The 14,853-nt window shown below is 44.6% G+C and overlaps 1 protein-coding gene across 2 annotated transcripts; it reads left to right on the top strand.

Annotated features, from left to right (window-relative positions):
- Window positions 1–282: 282 nt before the first annotated feature.
- LOC308331057 (arginine and glutamate-rich protein 1-B-like) lies at window positions 283–14,148 on the top strand. 2 transcript variants are annotated; one of them, XM_080786176.1, is made up of 5 exons: window positions 283–880; window positions 6,367–6,459; window positions 6,830–7,055; window positions 10,518–10,601; window positions 12,190–14,148. In XM_080786176.1, the coding sequence occupies exons 1-5, from the start codon at window positions 492–494 to the stop codon at window positions 12,352–12,354; spliced, it is 957 nt and encodes a 318-aa protein (XP_080642302.1). In that variant the 5' UTR covers window positions 283–491; the 3' UTR covers window positions 12,355–14,148. The 2 variants fall into 2 exon arrangements, with proteins under 2 accessions (XP_080642302.1, XP_080642303.1); XM_080786177.1 differs by lacking the exon at window positions 6,367–6,459.
- The last annotated feature ends 705 nt before the right edge of the window (window positions 14,149–14,853 follow it).

Below are 14,853 nucleotides of genomic sequence, written 5' to 3'. Positions count from 1 at the left end.
TCCCAGCCCAGGCACCCACTAACCTAGATTGTTGGTCTACTATTAAAAAAATAATAATAACATTTTGTAAGGGGGTCCCTGACAAAATATTTTCAGATCGGGGTCTGCGGACAACAGTTGTTTGGTCAATTAGGGAATGCAGAAATGTCTGAATGCAGAGACCTCTGACTGTAGAAAAAGCCTCTGACAGGGCAGTTCACGAACGTAATCCCGAGAGCAGCCGGAAAACAACGAGTCACGGTGCATGCTGGGAACATAGGTCCACCATCTGACCATCCGCCATCTTTCTTTACCGCAACTTACCAGGACTAAATAACAACCTGATTCTAATGAGTATTTCTGCAATACAACGACGTTTTATCCAACTGACCGACTCCATAGCAACACATAACGAACTCTAACGGCCGTAACAACCACCCGTTCCCCGGACAGACGCACATATCAGCCGTTTAGGGACGTTTCATTTAAAAGGGTCGGAGAGCAGCAGCACCATGGGCCGCTCGCGGAGCCGCAGCTCGTCCCGCTCCAACAAACACTCCAAGAGCAGCAAACACAGCAAGAAGCAGCGCTCACGGTCCCGCTCCCGGTCCAGAGACAAGGAGCGCCCCTCCAAGAAGCGCTCCAAGTCCCGGGAGTCGAAGCGGAGCCGGCGGGAGAGGAGAGAGTCGAGGGAGAGGGAGAGGGAGCGCGCGTCCAGGTCGAGGTCGCGGTCCACCACCGCGGCCCCGTCCTCCCGCAGGGCGGTGCCGGAGAGACCCGCGTCGCCGCCGGAGAGGATCGACATGTTCGGCCGCACGCTGAGCAAGAGAACCGCCCTGGACGAGAAGCAGAGGAAGGAGGAGGAGGAGAAGAGGGCAGAGATGGAGAGACAGAGGAAGATGTGAGTGTTGACGCTTTAGCCTCCATGCTAACCTGCTAATGCTGAGTCGCAGCCTGTTCACCTGGTTGCTGTTAGCATGCTAACATTAGCATGCTATCGTGCTAACATTAGCCTTCTGCAGACTGGGTTGCTGCTGCAGAACAGACAGACCTGCATCCGGTCACTTCAGGTCACATCTGTGCATCTTGTTAATTATCATCAGCAGGACGTGACCATGTGTTTACCACAATAACCAGCAGTGTAAGAACTAAGAAGCACTCTAAAAATTACAATACCACATTGTAGAAATAAATACAACGTTAATAGTCCTCCACTGAGGAATGTCAATGCTCTGTTTATCGAAACATTCCACAGGGATCTTTTCCAAAGCCCTGCAAATAACCAATTTTCAAATAACCAAATAACCAAACAGTCATTTACCAAAGCAGACAGATGTGGATATTTCAAATGGAACAGGTGGATGATCTCTGAATGATCAGTCTGGTCAGTGTCAGAAATATAACGTTTCATATTGATTGAAGTATTAACAGTTTGCAGAATTACAGTACAAGCACAACTCAATACAAAAACTGTTAACTGAGTGGACAACACCATAAAGTATTACACTTGTTTACAACAATGTTATTCATCATAACATTTAGAGACGTACAAAATAAATATACACTTCTATATAGCCAAAAGCAGGAAAAGTATCTAAATGTCATCAAATCAGATGGTGAGGTCCTTTGTTTGTTTGTTTTTATCTCGTAGTCCAACACGATATCACAATGTATCAATATATTGCACTGTCCTACCCTAAACAGTCTCCAGTGATTGCACATTGCAGCCTGACAGTCAATGTCAGTCATGCAGGTGGGGTCTGGTCAGTGTGTTGACACTACAGGGTAACTAGATTGAATAAAGGAAGGCGTACATGCGTTCCATGACCACGAGCTGAGCTAAAGCTGCCTGTTGTACTGTACACAGCTGGAAGATTAATGCTATTTGACAGGCTTCTCTTCAGGATTTCATAATCTAAACTTATCTTGGGGTTATTTGTTTATCGTTATTGCACTGAGAGCAGCAGTTTATTGAGGCCATCAAATAATTTATTTATTTTTTAAATTAAATTGGGAGAAAAAACAATTGACGCAAAGATAGCTAAATTACAAGCTCCCAAATGCGTCTCACTGTGAGCTTGTAGAGCTGCAAGGTATGCACACCACCATTGTACGACAAGTTATAAATTAGTGTGTTAAGTGGTTAATCAGTTGAATCAATTTAGATTGCATTTATTTAGCTAACTCGAGAACCCTTTGCCCCACTGACTTCAAATTTCACAGTACACACGTTCCACACCACCACACGGAGTGCAGTGTCCGTCCTTGAGTCGGTCAGATGATCAGATACATGGTTGTCCAGAACCACCACCAGAATTGGCTCTGGTCAGGCTCTGCCAGTGGACCTAATGAGTCCCAGACTCCCCTCACCTGTAGAATTCCCAGTCTCTGCCTCAGCCATTAAGGGCCTTTCTCGGCCCCACCCCTCTCCCATGTGTTAAGGATCCAAGATGGCCACAGCATCAACAGGGGGTGGGGCGGAGGTGAGCAACATATGCCCTTACTGAGCTACATTCAAGACACTTGCCTTGTGTCTGACACTTGACTTGACAGCTTTGATGGATGCGTTCTGCCCCCCTCCCCCGCATCAAACAAAATGTTTGGTCAAACCATATGGGCTTCCATTGGAAATGCATTGGAGCAGCCATTAAACACAGACACAAGACAAACCCAAGACCGGTGTCTTGAATGACTGAATGCAGCCCAGTAAGGCCACCCCCTCCTGGTGCTGCGGCCATCTTGGATCCTAAACACATGGGAGAAGGGTGGGGCCAAGAAAGGCGTCAAAATTGTAATACAATTGGCACAAGGCAATACCGTGTTAGAGAACATGCAGATCACAGGTTGCATTAGAAATGGTTCTCATCTGGCCTTAGGCCTAAAAGGGTTAAGAACAGGGCAAGTGCTCCAGGGACAGTTGCTGTGTGGTCTGCTACATTGTCTGTCTGTTGTCAGTATTTTGTGAATTCAATGCATAGGCTTGGGCTTTGCGATATGGACAAAACCAAATATCTGAAATAGTGTCAGGTCAACTGTGAGTGAACAAAGGGAGAAATTATTGAGTTTTGTGACTTCATGCCCTTTTTGACAAATGAGTGTGTTAACTTGGCCAAACTTTTCTTATCTATTCCTGTCATTGTTCGCAGTTCACCCTATCCAATAAGACTGCACTGCAGGCTGTACATTGGCGGCAGATTACAAAACCGTACCTTACTACCTTAGAGAGTGTGGTGGACTCATCCGATCATCGGCTGTACCGATAACTGGACCCCTGCTCTTTAGTCTTTATCATACTTAACTCATCTAAATTGCAGGCCCTTTATTAGCTTGAGTTTCTGTTGCACACGTCTGCTCTTTCTGCACCTTTAGTTATGGGAAAGTGACTAAAGTGTAAGACTTTCACACACATTTCCATTAATCTTGTACCGGAGAACGGGAGTGTTGAATCACTGTTGCCAACAAACAACAGGGTCAGCTACTGTTAAGGCTGCAGCTGCAGAGTAAACTGGCGGTCTCAGCAAGTGTTCCCAAAACAGAAACACTGCGCTGGACAGCCACGGTTTATCAGTGGTATTCAAACTTTTACTGCCCAAGGCACACCAATGGGCAAGTCAGTGGATACAGGCTTTAGTCCGACTGTCATTAGACCGACAACCTACCTCAAGCCCTATTAACCTAACCTCAAGCACAGGAGCAGCACATGTTTGACCGCATTTCCGACCGCTGTTTCTGCATGTCTGTCTGTTGGTGTGTCTAATCTGCGTGTGCATCCCCAAGTCAATATCTCAAAGCACACCTGTATTCTTAGCAGAAACTGCATTGGATCTACAAGCTCACAAATAATGCCTTGCTATGTGTTGAGAATAGTTATAAAGGATAGATAGCAGACCGGGAGCGACAGCCCTGCCCCCTGCTATTAATTTCAATGGAAGTTGCTCAGGGACGTTTAAAAAAAAAAAAACATCTCTAAATTTCATTATGCTTTAAGTAGCATGTGATGTGTCAATCTAGGGGCTTTCATGATTCTGAATACTTTGCAATTGGCAAGCTTAATTTGGCCATAGCCCAAATGTGCCCACGAGTGTTTTTCGTGCAAAACTAATGCTTGCAATGGATTCAGAATCATAACCCCCCCCCCCAGTTTGACACATCACATGCAGAATTTTGCCTTATATAGGTTGTTAATGGTACCCCAACTTTCAGCAGCGGTCACATTGGAACAAATTGAAAGGCGATAGTAGACAGCGCTCAATGTTAAACCCCAGCTGCGCAGGGTTTCCTCGTGCTATATGCACAGGCCCGCCTGCAGTTCCAGCTTTGAACAGTAGGCTCGGCGGCTTCAACGTTGGCCAGCCTTGGAAGGCTTGGTTGTGAGCTAGTAGAGGTTGTTGATGTTTGCTATTTCAGAAAATGTGTACACAATATTTACAATAATGCCATGCCAAATAGGCGTTGATTAGGTTGAATGTTGTTAAAAAAATATATTTTTAGTAGGGATGGGTCTGATGAATCAATTTATCGTTAATGGGATCTAAATTATATATATATATATATATATATATATATATATATATAAAACAATGTGTGTGTGTTTAAATCTGTTGCTTTGTCATCCACACCTTGCCCATATAAAACTACAAAGGTGATAATATACCATGTATTTATTTTAGCTTAGGCCCTACTGTAGGTATACTGTAGGTGACTTGAAGTTGAATGCAGCTGCTATGTTGTTGAGTACAGGCCTACAGGGATAGAAGCCTATATGATGGTAATGGTATCTGTTATCATTAGCCTGATTGAGGCAACATTTATATGGATGCATAACGGAACACACATTTTTAACCACGATTGATGCTTTTTGCCTGTTGGGACAGTTGGGTCAGATTTGGCGATGGCTTTATCATCTATCAGTGTTGTGTCCATATCCATTTATCTTTTATCTGCCATCACTTAATTGGATAAGTGATGAAGTTAGGCTGAAATGGTGAAATAAAAAAGTATTTAAGGCAGCATATTGAGGAGTGCTGGCGTGGGGGGTTATTTCAGGAGGGCATGTTTGCCCTTTGCCCCCCTGGCTTGTGCTTTTCATAGGCTAGGTGGACATGTGTGCCACAGGCCACATGACCTCCACCACCACTTATATGTTTTAAAACATTAGAGCGAGCGTCACCGGTTACTGCGACAACCCTCTCATTGTCTCACTGACAGTTGATATCAGTCTAATGTGGAAGCAGCCATTTTGTGTGTGTGAGAGAGAAAGCGGCAGCCAGAGGCACAGGAGACATCTGAGACCCAAGCGCGCACACTGACCCACACCTGGCAGGCTGGCCCAATGGTGTGTACCGTCCTTTTGACTGCATCGTAGCCATGGGGCCACTTAACCAGCCATACAAATGTAAAAATATAGAGATTGACACTTGGGAGATAAGAACGTTCTGAAGACCTGGGACAGACCAGGTGCTCTGGTTTCCAAACCAAGGTTAACCTTCAAGAGAGGCACGGAGGAAATTGGTGGTTTAGGCTTTGTGTGTTTCGTAGTTTAGTGCCAGAAGCAATGTGGCAACATAACCTCTCCCCCCCCCCCCCCCCCCCCCAATAATTGCTTCCTGTTGAGAGTGACATGGAAACAGTTTTAAAAGCATTTCTGAATGGGGAAACAGGATGACAGTTTGTTTACCTACACCTTAGTATTGATGGTCGCTGACTGGCTCTTTCACTCCTGTAGGGCAGTGGTTCTCAAAATTTGGCCGTGGACCCCCATCTGAAAACATTTTTATGTCTGGTACCTCTGTACAAGATGCGTGTTGTTTTTGAAAATAGCCAAAAAATAAAATTGGGTTTAAATTATTAAATTAGTTTCAATGTTCTATTATTTAGTTTAACACAATTCGGGTTCAGGTAGTTATCGTTTTGTAAAAAACCTTATTTTTCATTTAATTTAAGTAACATTTTAATGGTTTTACATGCTGTCTGACAGGATGACAGGTGACTTACACCTGCTGAAGCCTCTCCGTTTATTGTCAGCTCTCACTGGCTCATTGACTCCTATAGTGGTGTGTTGATGTGTTACTTTCACTACAAGCCCCCACCGTGGACTGTAACAGTTTACTGTGAAGAGCTGCTGTTAACCAGCTTTGTCAGATGACAGCCTGGCATGTACGGCTCTTAAATAATGCCAAAAACGTTTTTATTTATATTCTTTAGCAGAGATAATCTCACATCGGACAATTTGACGGTGACCCACTTCTCTAGTGAGAACAGGCAGACCAACACAATCACATTATACATATCAGTTGTCTGTAATATTTACCCCTTTTTCTCCCAATGAATTCCTTCCTCCCACACATTTCTGTGTCTGCTGTTTTACCCTACTGGCTCACCTGCCAGTGAGGAGCATCCACCGGGAGGATGTACCACCTCTGTCTGTCCTACTCCTTCCGTTGAACAGCCCCCACTGACAGGCGCCACCTCAGCCTATAGGTGTGTCCTTTTAGTGCAGCAATAAACATCAAATTGTGTGCTTATCCCATTTTGGGCGTGAACCCCTTTTGGTGTTAGCATTATGTTATGCTTTAGCTATTGAAAAATACCAGATCTACAAGCTCATACGAGCTTGTAGGTCTGCTATTTTAGAAAAATCGAAGAACCACTGACATAGAAACATAGCTTTTTCAGTAAACTGTCAAGATGTAGAAGACATTTTTTTAATCTGATCTCGGGTTATAGACGGTGCAGACCCCTAGACTCGGCACATGAATTCAAACATTCGTTGATTTCTAATGGACCTTTCCCTTGTCTTATCTTTCCTGCCTTCTCTACGGTGTCTCCTCTCTCTCCCCCGTTCCTCCAGCCGCCAGCAGGAGATCGAGGAGAAGCTGATCGAGGAGGAGACGGCGCGCCGCGTGGAGGAGCTGGTGGCCAAGCGCGTGGAGGAGGAGCTGGAGAAGAGGAAGGATGAGATCGAACGGGAGGTGCTGCGGCGGGTGGAGGAGGCCAAGCGCATTATGGAGCGCCAGCTCCTGGAGGAGCTGGAGCGCCAGCGCCAGGCGGAGCTTGCAGCACAGAAAGCCAGAGAGGTAACGCTCGGTCGTTTGGAACGGCAAACCCCCTCCCTATCCCCCCTCTCTCCTCTCCCCCCCCCATGCCCAGCTCCCCGTCTCTGGGCGGCTGTGGTTGTGGCGGAGGGTGTCCCCTCTTTCTCTGTTCAGACTGTAGCCCAGCCATGGCACAGGTTTCACTGTGTTGGTGAGGGGGGCTGAAACGTTGCCACAAATGGCTAGTGATTTTTTACGCAAGTGCGCTAGTGAATTTTAGCAAGTGGATACTGAAATTGCTGGATTCCAAAATTAACCATTTGCACAATTTTCCACGTCGAACTAGAACAGCCACAGAAAAAGGTTTGCAGCATTTGTATAGTGGTGGTGACTAGGGCAAGAATCTATGAAACATCTATCATGATACACGGGTTACGACTCAATATCTTCCCATATATTGAAATTTAAATAGTATGAACTATTGCGTAGATATAATCTTATTAACTGTGTATTCAAAATGTGCTTCTCGGTTACTTGATAGAATAATCGCTCAGAATTGATGACAGCCTCAGTGGTGTTAATGATCTGTTGGTGAGGCACCTTTCTTATAGGTAAAAGGCAGCTATTTTGCCACTCTTTTCATAGTGGAACAGCAACACCCCTCCCCATCCCCCCAGGCCCTGACCCCCATCTCAAGTTTGACCATGGCTGAGTTACTTTAACCAACTTCATTCTCTTTCCATCATTTCCATCACCGTCTTCTACATTTGAGATTCTTATTTTTTGCTAAATATGTAAGCGTCTTTTTTTATATGTAATAAAAACATATAAGTTGACAATGTTCTACAGTCCCTAGTGGCATTTTTAATTATTATTACTTACATTTAGAAATAACTGCTTTTAAATTTCAGTTATAGACACAATTTTAGTTACTGTAGGTGTAGAAGCATACATGTATTTGTGGATGTAATTGCTGTCCAAGCAGCAGTGAGCAGTCAGGGCCTTGGCTTTAGCCTTAAACGGTCAAAAGCAATTTTACATATTAGAATTATATTATACATTGGTTATGGCTCTGTATTCTGTTCTACACTGAAGACTAAGGGTTCACCAGGGGGTTCCTGTAACATCCCAAAAAGCTCAGCAATCATCTTAGATTTACTGTCTAAACATATTCAATTGATTCGTTCTTCCCTTCTTATAAAGGGAGTTCCTCATGGTACCATCCTAGGGCGTTCTCTCCGATTGTAAATCCAAAGCACCTCCTAAACGTTGCTCAAAAGCTTGTCACGTTTGAGATTGTAATGCTACTAGACGTAGACAGGTGTTTGAGGGGAACCCCCCTCTGTTACCCTCCTAACCCCCTTCCTTCATATGTAGAGACGTTTGTTGACACTACAGTATTAAAGTATTGTGAAGGAGAGGCGCTGTTAAAGCAAAGTGACCCCGATTCGCCCAGGGAGCAGCCGGTGACTCGGTACTAATGTGGTGAGAAATGTGCTCCCAACGCATGAGTTTCCCCTCCCCACAGCTGACAAGCAGTGGGAGAGTTGTTGAGTTTTTTTCTTTTATTCTAATGCAATAGGAAGCTTATCATCCATTGGCTTCACTGCAGTGCGATCAATAGCAAACAAGAAATTATATTAATTTTACTATACTCAAGGTTGACAGTGTGTCCTCTTTGTTTTTTTTGTTTTCCGCCCTGCCCACACCTCCCCTTCCCTCCCCTCCCATAATGCTTCTTGTTTTGAGAAGTTCCTAATAGAAAGCATCCGCAGTGATGGTGCAGGACACTTCTGTTTCCTGTTTGAAAGGTCACCAGTGTCTTTTAACTCTATTGATAGATTTATTTTTGTCCTAATATTTCTTTGCTGCGTTGTGACAAACTAACACATTTTTATTTTGAAGACAATCAAATGTGCTATGTTGTCCTCATCATTTTCTTCTCCTTCAGGCCTGCGGCTCGGTTCCATGTCCGTTTCTGTAAATCTGTTTTTTGAATGTTTTTAATTTGACATGAGACTTTGTGTTTTTATGCTACGACCTTCCTAACGAGCATTTGAACTGAGCTATAGCCTGCAGTCTCCCAGCTCGCCCACTCACACACTGCTGTCCTCACACACGCACACGCACACACTGCTGCCCCCCCATACACACACACACAGCTATACATCCCTGTCTCTCTCACGCACGCACGCATGCACACACACACACACACACACACACACACACACACACACACACACACACCAAGGTTACTATAGCATTGCAAAGTTTTTGAAAATGCGTAGTTTTAGTTTTTACGTAATACTTTCATTTTATTTCTGTAAAACTATCACTTGAAACGGGTAGTTTTTAGTTTTCTAAACACAAATAATGATAATAATTCCACAATATTGTATTAACTGAAATGTTTTTGTCCAAATCTAGTTTTTGTTACTTTAAGTTACACTGCTATAATAACCTTGACACACACACACACACACACACACACACACACACACACAGCTGCCCCATATTGCAGCTGACCGTGGCCAAACACCACCCCTCTCCCCTGGTTACTGTCCTACACACTCTGGGCACCGAGCGGCTCTAGAGAAAGGAAGAGAGACTTAAAACAGAACTGAGCAGAGAATGCGAGCTGGGCCTGCAGGTATAAACAGTACACAGATCAGAGTTAAGGCAGAGGAATGGCCGCGGTATGGCAGAGTACCCCCATACCCACCCACCCGCCCGCCCCAGGAGCGCTTCTGTCTCTCTGCAGGGGGGCAGCACTGTCTGGACCCGTCAATAAATATTCATCTGGTTAATGGCGAATGCTTTCATCAGTTGTGTAGGTACACAGGCACAGGAAAATGCGTAGGTATACACGTGCATTGGTGAGCCAAAACTATTCCACTCCTTCTTTTATTCGTACTTAGCTTTGTTTTTTTGGGGTTTTTTCCCCTATTTAGTTTTTCTTTGCTCCTGCTTATTATAATGATGATGATAACAAAATAAAATGACAAAGATGTTTTTATTGGTCATTATGTATCCTGTCTGTCATTTCTTCTCTGTCCTTTTTATGAGTGAGACGAGTGGCTTCTACCCAGTTATATTAAAAAAAGATTTTTCTTTAATAGTAAGTCAGTCATAGTCCTGAGGTGTGGGTGGGAGGGTGGGGCTACTGTGACCAATAGCAGGAGGAATAAATGAATAACATAAGAGAAGAGTAGCGGGTTCATTTCCCCCTTTCCTCTAGTCTGTGCCCCTACTGTGTTTGAGAAGAAGCCTGGCAGTCTGCTGGAGTGTGGTCAAGTGTGAGAGAGGTTAAAGCCATTTCTCTGCGGTGGAATGAACTAGTTTTTTATATACGTATGCCTGTGTGTGTGTTTGTGAGAGAGACTTTGACTGCTGCTGTTCAGTGTGTGTGCGTGTGCCGTCAAAGAGGTTGGATGTGTGTGTGCGTGTGCATGCGGAGGCTGTAACCTGTTCGTGCGCTAACATAGCACCGTGTTGTCCATCCAGGAAGAAGAAAAGTCCAAACGGGAGGAATTGGAGAAAATCTTGGAGGAGAACAACCGCAAGATCGCAGACGCTCAGGCCAAATTGGTACGCACGACTCTTGGCTGCCTGTCTGTCTCTCTGTTTCTGTCTGCCTGTATTTCTGTCCATCCGTCTCGCTCTCACTCATACAAAACTACGGTCCTGACTGTCATGTAGAGATTAAAGCCTTGTGCCCTTTTGGGGGGACATTTTCCCTCCATTTGAGTCAAATTCACATCCCTCAAACTGCTGCTTTCTGCACGGTGCCTTCGATCACATCCCTGATAATAGCTACCGCTGGTTAGCCCAAATCTGTTGGTGGTGAATCTGCTGCCGTTGCAAATATGACATCGAAATATATGGTCAATAATCCTAAAAGCCTGTTTTCCATGTGTAAGCACAGGGATGAGACCTTTTTTCTTCTCTCTCTCTTTTGTCCATTGCAATACACTTCTCTAGTTGGCATCCCGTTAAAATCCCACAAATGACTTTTTGTTGAAGTGTAACTTGGCACTTTTCACAACCAATAAAACGGTGGTTCTTTGTTGGTTTGGCAGCAGGTCCCTGGTTTTGCATCAACGATGAAGTAAAAAACCCTGGTATACATTTAATAACCCAATATTCTTCTGTTAAAGTTATTCTTTGTCCGCGACCCAGTCAGAGGTTCTTGTTGCGACCCATGTGTGGATCCTGACCCACCAGTTGAGAACCACTGTTATAATGAACAGCACCTTGTACCACAATTTACCTAATCCACGTAGTCCAACCCCATACTGGAAAAATATAGTTTTCATATATGTTTCACAGATACAGTATGCGCTGTGTGCTGAGGCATTTAATAGTTTTGGCCTGGTCATTGTACAAAGTAAATGCTTGTGCTCTTGTATTATGTTCAATTTAATACTATGAGAGAAGTGAGAAATGAGAACATGCTATGCCTAAAAACTTGGCACACAATGAATTTCATAATGTACAAAGGGAATATTTTTGGAACTCTGTGCATGTGCTGTGCACACACACGCACGTCGCATGTGTATTATACATACACGAGCGAACGTCACGATTATCAGTCATTTCGATGCGTTCTTGTTAACATGGTGTTGGCAGAGAAGCCCTGCTATTGATGCTTATCAGATGCTTATCAGAGGCGCTTAACAATGAACAGTTTCTACTTGAGGCCTGAGGTCAGCCCTGGTGCTCATTTGAAAGGCGTGTTTATTTGATTCAGGCCTGATTTGTCCAAGCTGAGTCTGTGGTGAACAACAGAGACCCAGAGAAAAATCTGTGTTATTGGAGAGCCTGGTAGTTTGTGGGTACTTAGAGGGGGTGTTCTGTTCTGTTCTGTCTGTGCGTTGCTATTCCCAAGCCAAAACCACAAATGCCACACCCTCATCGAGGAGGGAGTGCTTGATTTGGTTCACGTGATAACATCCAGGTACTCACTCTCCTAAAGCCGGATGTATACTTGGTTGCGTGCCAGCGTCGCACATCGACAAGCTTGCGCTCTTGTAGATCGTGTGCTTGGACGTTAAGTGAACCAAAACTGCCGTTTCCTCTAAAAGATTGGCTTAGGAATGACATGCACCCATTCTAACCTTATCTGGCCCTGGTCTCTCTGAAATGACTGCTTTTATCGTGTGTCTGTGTCGTCCAGGCCGAGGAACAGTTGCGTATCGTGGAGGAACAGAGGAAGATCCACGAGGAGCGCATGAAGCTGGAGCAGGACCGGCAGCGGCAGCAGAAAGAGCAACAGAAAATCATCCTGGGGAAGGGCAAGTCCCGACCCAAGCTGTCCTTCTCCCTGAAGGCCACGGAATGAGACCCCCCCGCGCCCGGCTCCCTGCCCCACCCTGAAACCCCCCCACCCCACCCCGTCCAACCACCAACACCCACCAAGCACCGCCCCACCCTGGAGCGTCGTCCTCATCCTCTCCTCTCTGGAACGCTGGAATCGCTTCGTTTTCGGAAGTGCAGAAGGAAGGAAGGCTGAGGGAAAATGGCTGCGCCGCTGGTCCGAATAGGGCCTCACCCAACAAGACCCACCTCCCACCCCCCTCGCTGTGCTGCAGGTCACCCCTCCCCCACACCACCATGACTCTAGTTTGTGCTTCTTATTCTCTTGTTTTACTTTACATTTTTTAAAGAACTTTGATCTTTGGTGTAGAAGGCTTCTACTTGTACCCTTTACCCCCTACCCCCCCCCCTTCCCCCATCCATCCCATTGAGGTCTTACTTGGTCTAAATGAGCCACCGTATGTCACAGTACCTGCTACGTGTCGCTCCCTCTCCCACAAGCCAGTAAAGACGCTGCTGCATTGGACTGGACTGGTTTTTGAGACATTGTCGATGGTCAGTGTGTGCCGTCTGGCTTCTGGGTTTGTTCCTCCTGTGCATTTTAACCACTTTCAACCTGGCTTTTCTAAACTGGTAAAACAATAGTCAAGCAATAGTTCAAGCTCGTAGACGGGCTTGTTGACGGCCTAATATTCGTCATACAACAAAGTATGTATCATGTAGTGTTTTAATTATTAAAAATTAAAATTAAAAGGAAATGCAGAATTGCAATGCAGTCTGGAGAGTTTCGGACTGTTTTGAAGGTAGCTTGTGCCCTCTGTACGGTTTTTTAGACCCATCGGTTTACGTAGACTAATCCTGTTCCAAATGGAACAAAATATACATACTCATTATGAAATGCAACTCTCCTATTGATTTTCCCTCCCAATTTAAACATTTTCTTTCTTCCACAAGAGGAAACGCCGTCATGTGAGCAGGAAGCCAGTCACTGGCTCGATGCAGGTCAAACCCAGTGTCCGAGTCCCACACTGTCCACACCTACAGGGATGTTTGCGTGTCTCGTTTTGGGGGCTTTGTTGGGTTACCTAGGCGAGAGAGAGGTAACGTTACCTGTATGATGTAATAATAATGCTAGCCTTGCTGTGATGTGCTGTTCAACCCGAATGATCATGCAGTGACTGGAAAAAGGTCCTTCGCTCGCTCACCGAGCAACAACATCAGCATCATGTTTTCTGTAAAGTCTTTAGGTAAAAAACAGAAAATGATCCATCAGAAATGACTCCAGGGTGAATTGTACCAAAAGGGTCCCGTGTTGTCTTTAGTTTGTGGTGTAGTTTGTTAGCCACTTGAACCCTATAGCGTCCCTTTTGCGGGCATGTCGGAATAGGCGCACGTTCAGCGAAAAATAGCCAATCGGTGAGCTCGTCGTGATTCTTTGTGAACCTATCGATTGGCTATTTTCGTTGTAGAGATTTTCGTTTAGAGGGGGAGAAGAGAAGGGTCCTAATATTGAGCCCTGGAGGACCCCGGTCAACTGAGTATATAGGGTTGAAGTGGTTAACTTCTGATAGGTGTTGGTTTGGTAATGGATGTCCGTTGCAAAGGTAAGGTGAGGATTGTGTCACAGTGAGGAGGTCAGCGGTGTGTATGTGTGTGTGCATGAGAATTTGTGTGTGCGTTTGACTTGCAGGCTGACCTCAGGTAGGTATACAGTTTAATTTTATTTTTCGTTTTCCGAGAACTTTGAATTTGTCTTGTAATTTTGCCCCCAACTTGTTGGACTGAACAATTCACCAATAAATCCATTGAATGCGCGTCACTGAGCTCTCTTTCTCTGTGTGTGTGTGTGTGTAGCCAATATGGATTCTACCTAACTTTTTGAGTATCATCTCTGTTGTGCACAAGTTCTGTATTTCCAGCCCTGCCTATGTTATACTGTCTTTGTCATGTGACTCGGTGTCATGCAGTGTTGCAACATGACTGAGCATTGTGAGCTTGTAGATCTGGCTTTTTGACCTATTATATTTTGTTTTTGTTTGTCTACAAAGACATTCTGGAGGATGCGAGGTTGAAAGTGTTTGGGTTTTACAGACCATGAATAACTGCTTGAGTTGTGACTACTGTAACTACATTGGAACCGTTGGAACACTATTTCCATTCCCTGAAAAGTGAGTTTTTGGATGTACGGTACATTGTTTCCGCCCAAAAGCAATGATATGATTCATACCGGTAGTTGTTTTCACAATATAAAGACATGCTATACATATAAGTACCTATGCTACATTGTGAAACTTCCCATAGTTTAATATTACAGTTGTGCAATTAAACATGGTATAAATTGATTCTTGGGTGTATTTTGTTTTTATACAACTTGTCAGCGATACACTACGAACAATTTTTAACCACATGTAATGAAGGGTTGTCTTGATTAAATGGAGAATTTCCAAACGTTTCCAATTCTATTGTAGTATATGGCATTTGGGTTGATACTTAGACGGTAGCATGTGGTGCCATATTTGTCTCG

Source organism: Protomyctophum bolini, assembly GCF_963924005.1.
Source record: "Protomyctophum bolini genome assembly, chromosome: 16".
Classification (NCBI taxonomy): Eukaryota; Metazoa; Chordata; class Actinopteri; order Myctophiformes; family Myctophidae; genus Protomyctophum; species Protomyctophum bolini.
The sequence above is the reverse complement of the archived record's forward strand: the minus strand, read 5'-3'. Positions and strand labels throughout refer to the sequence as shown.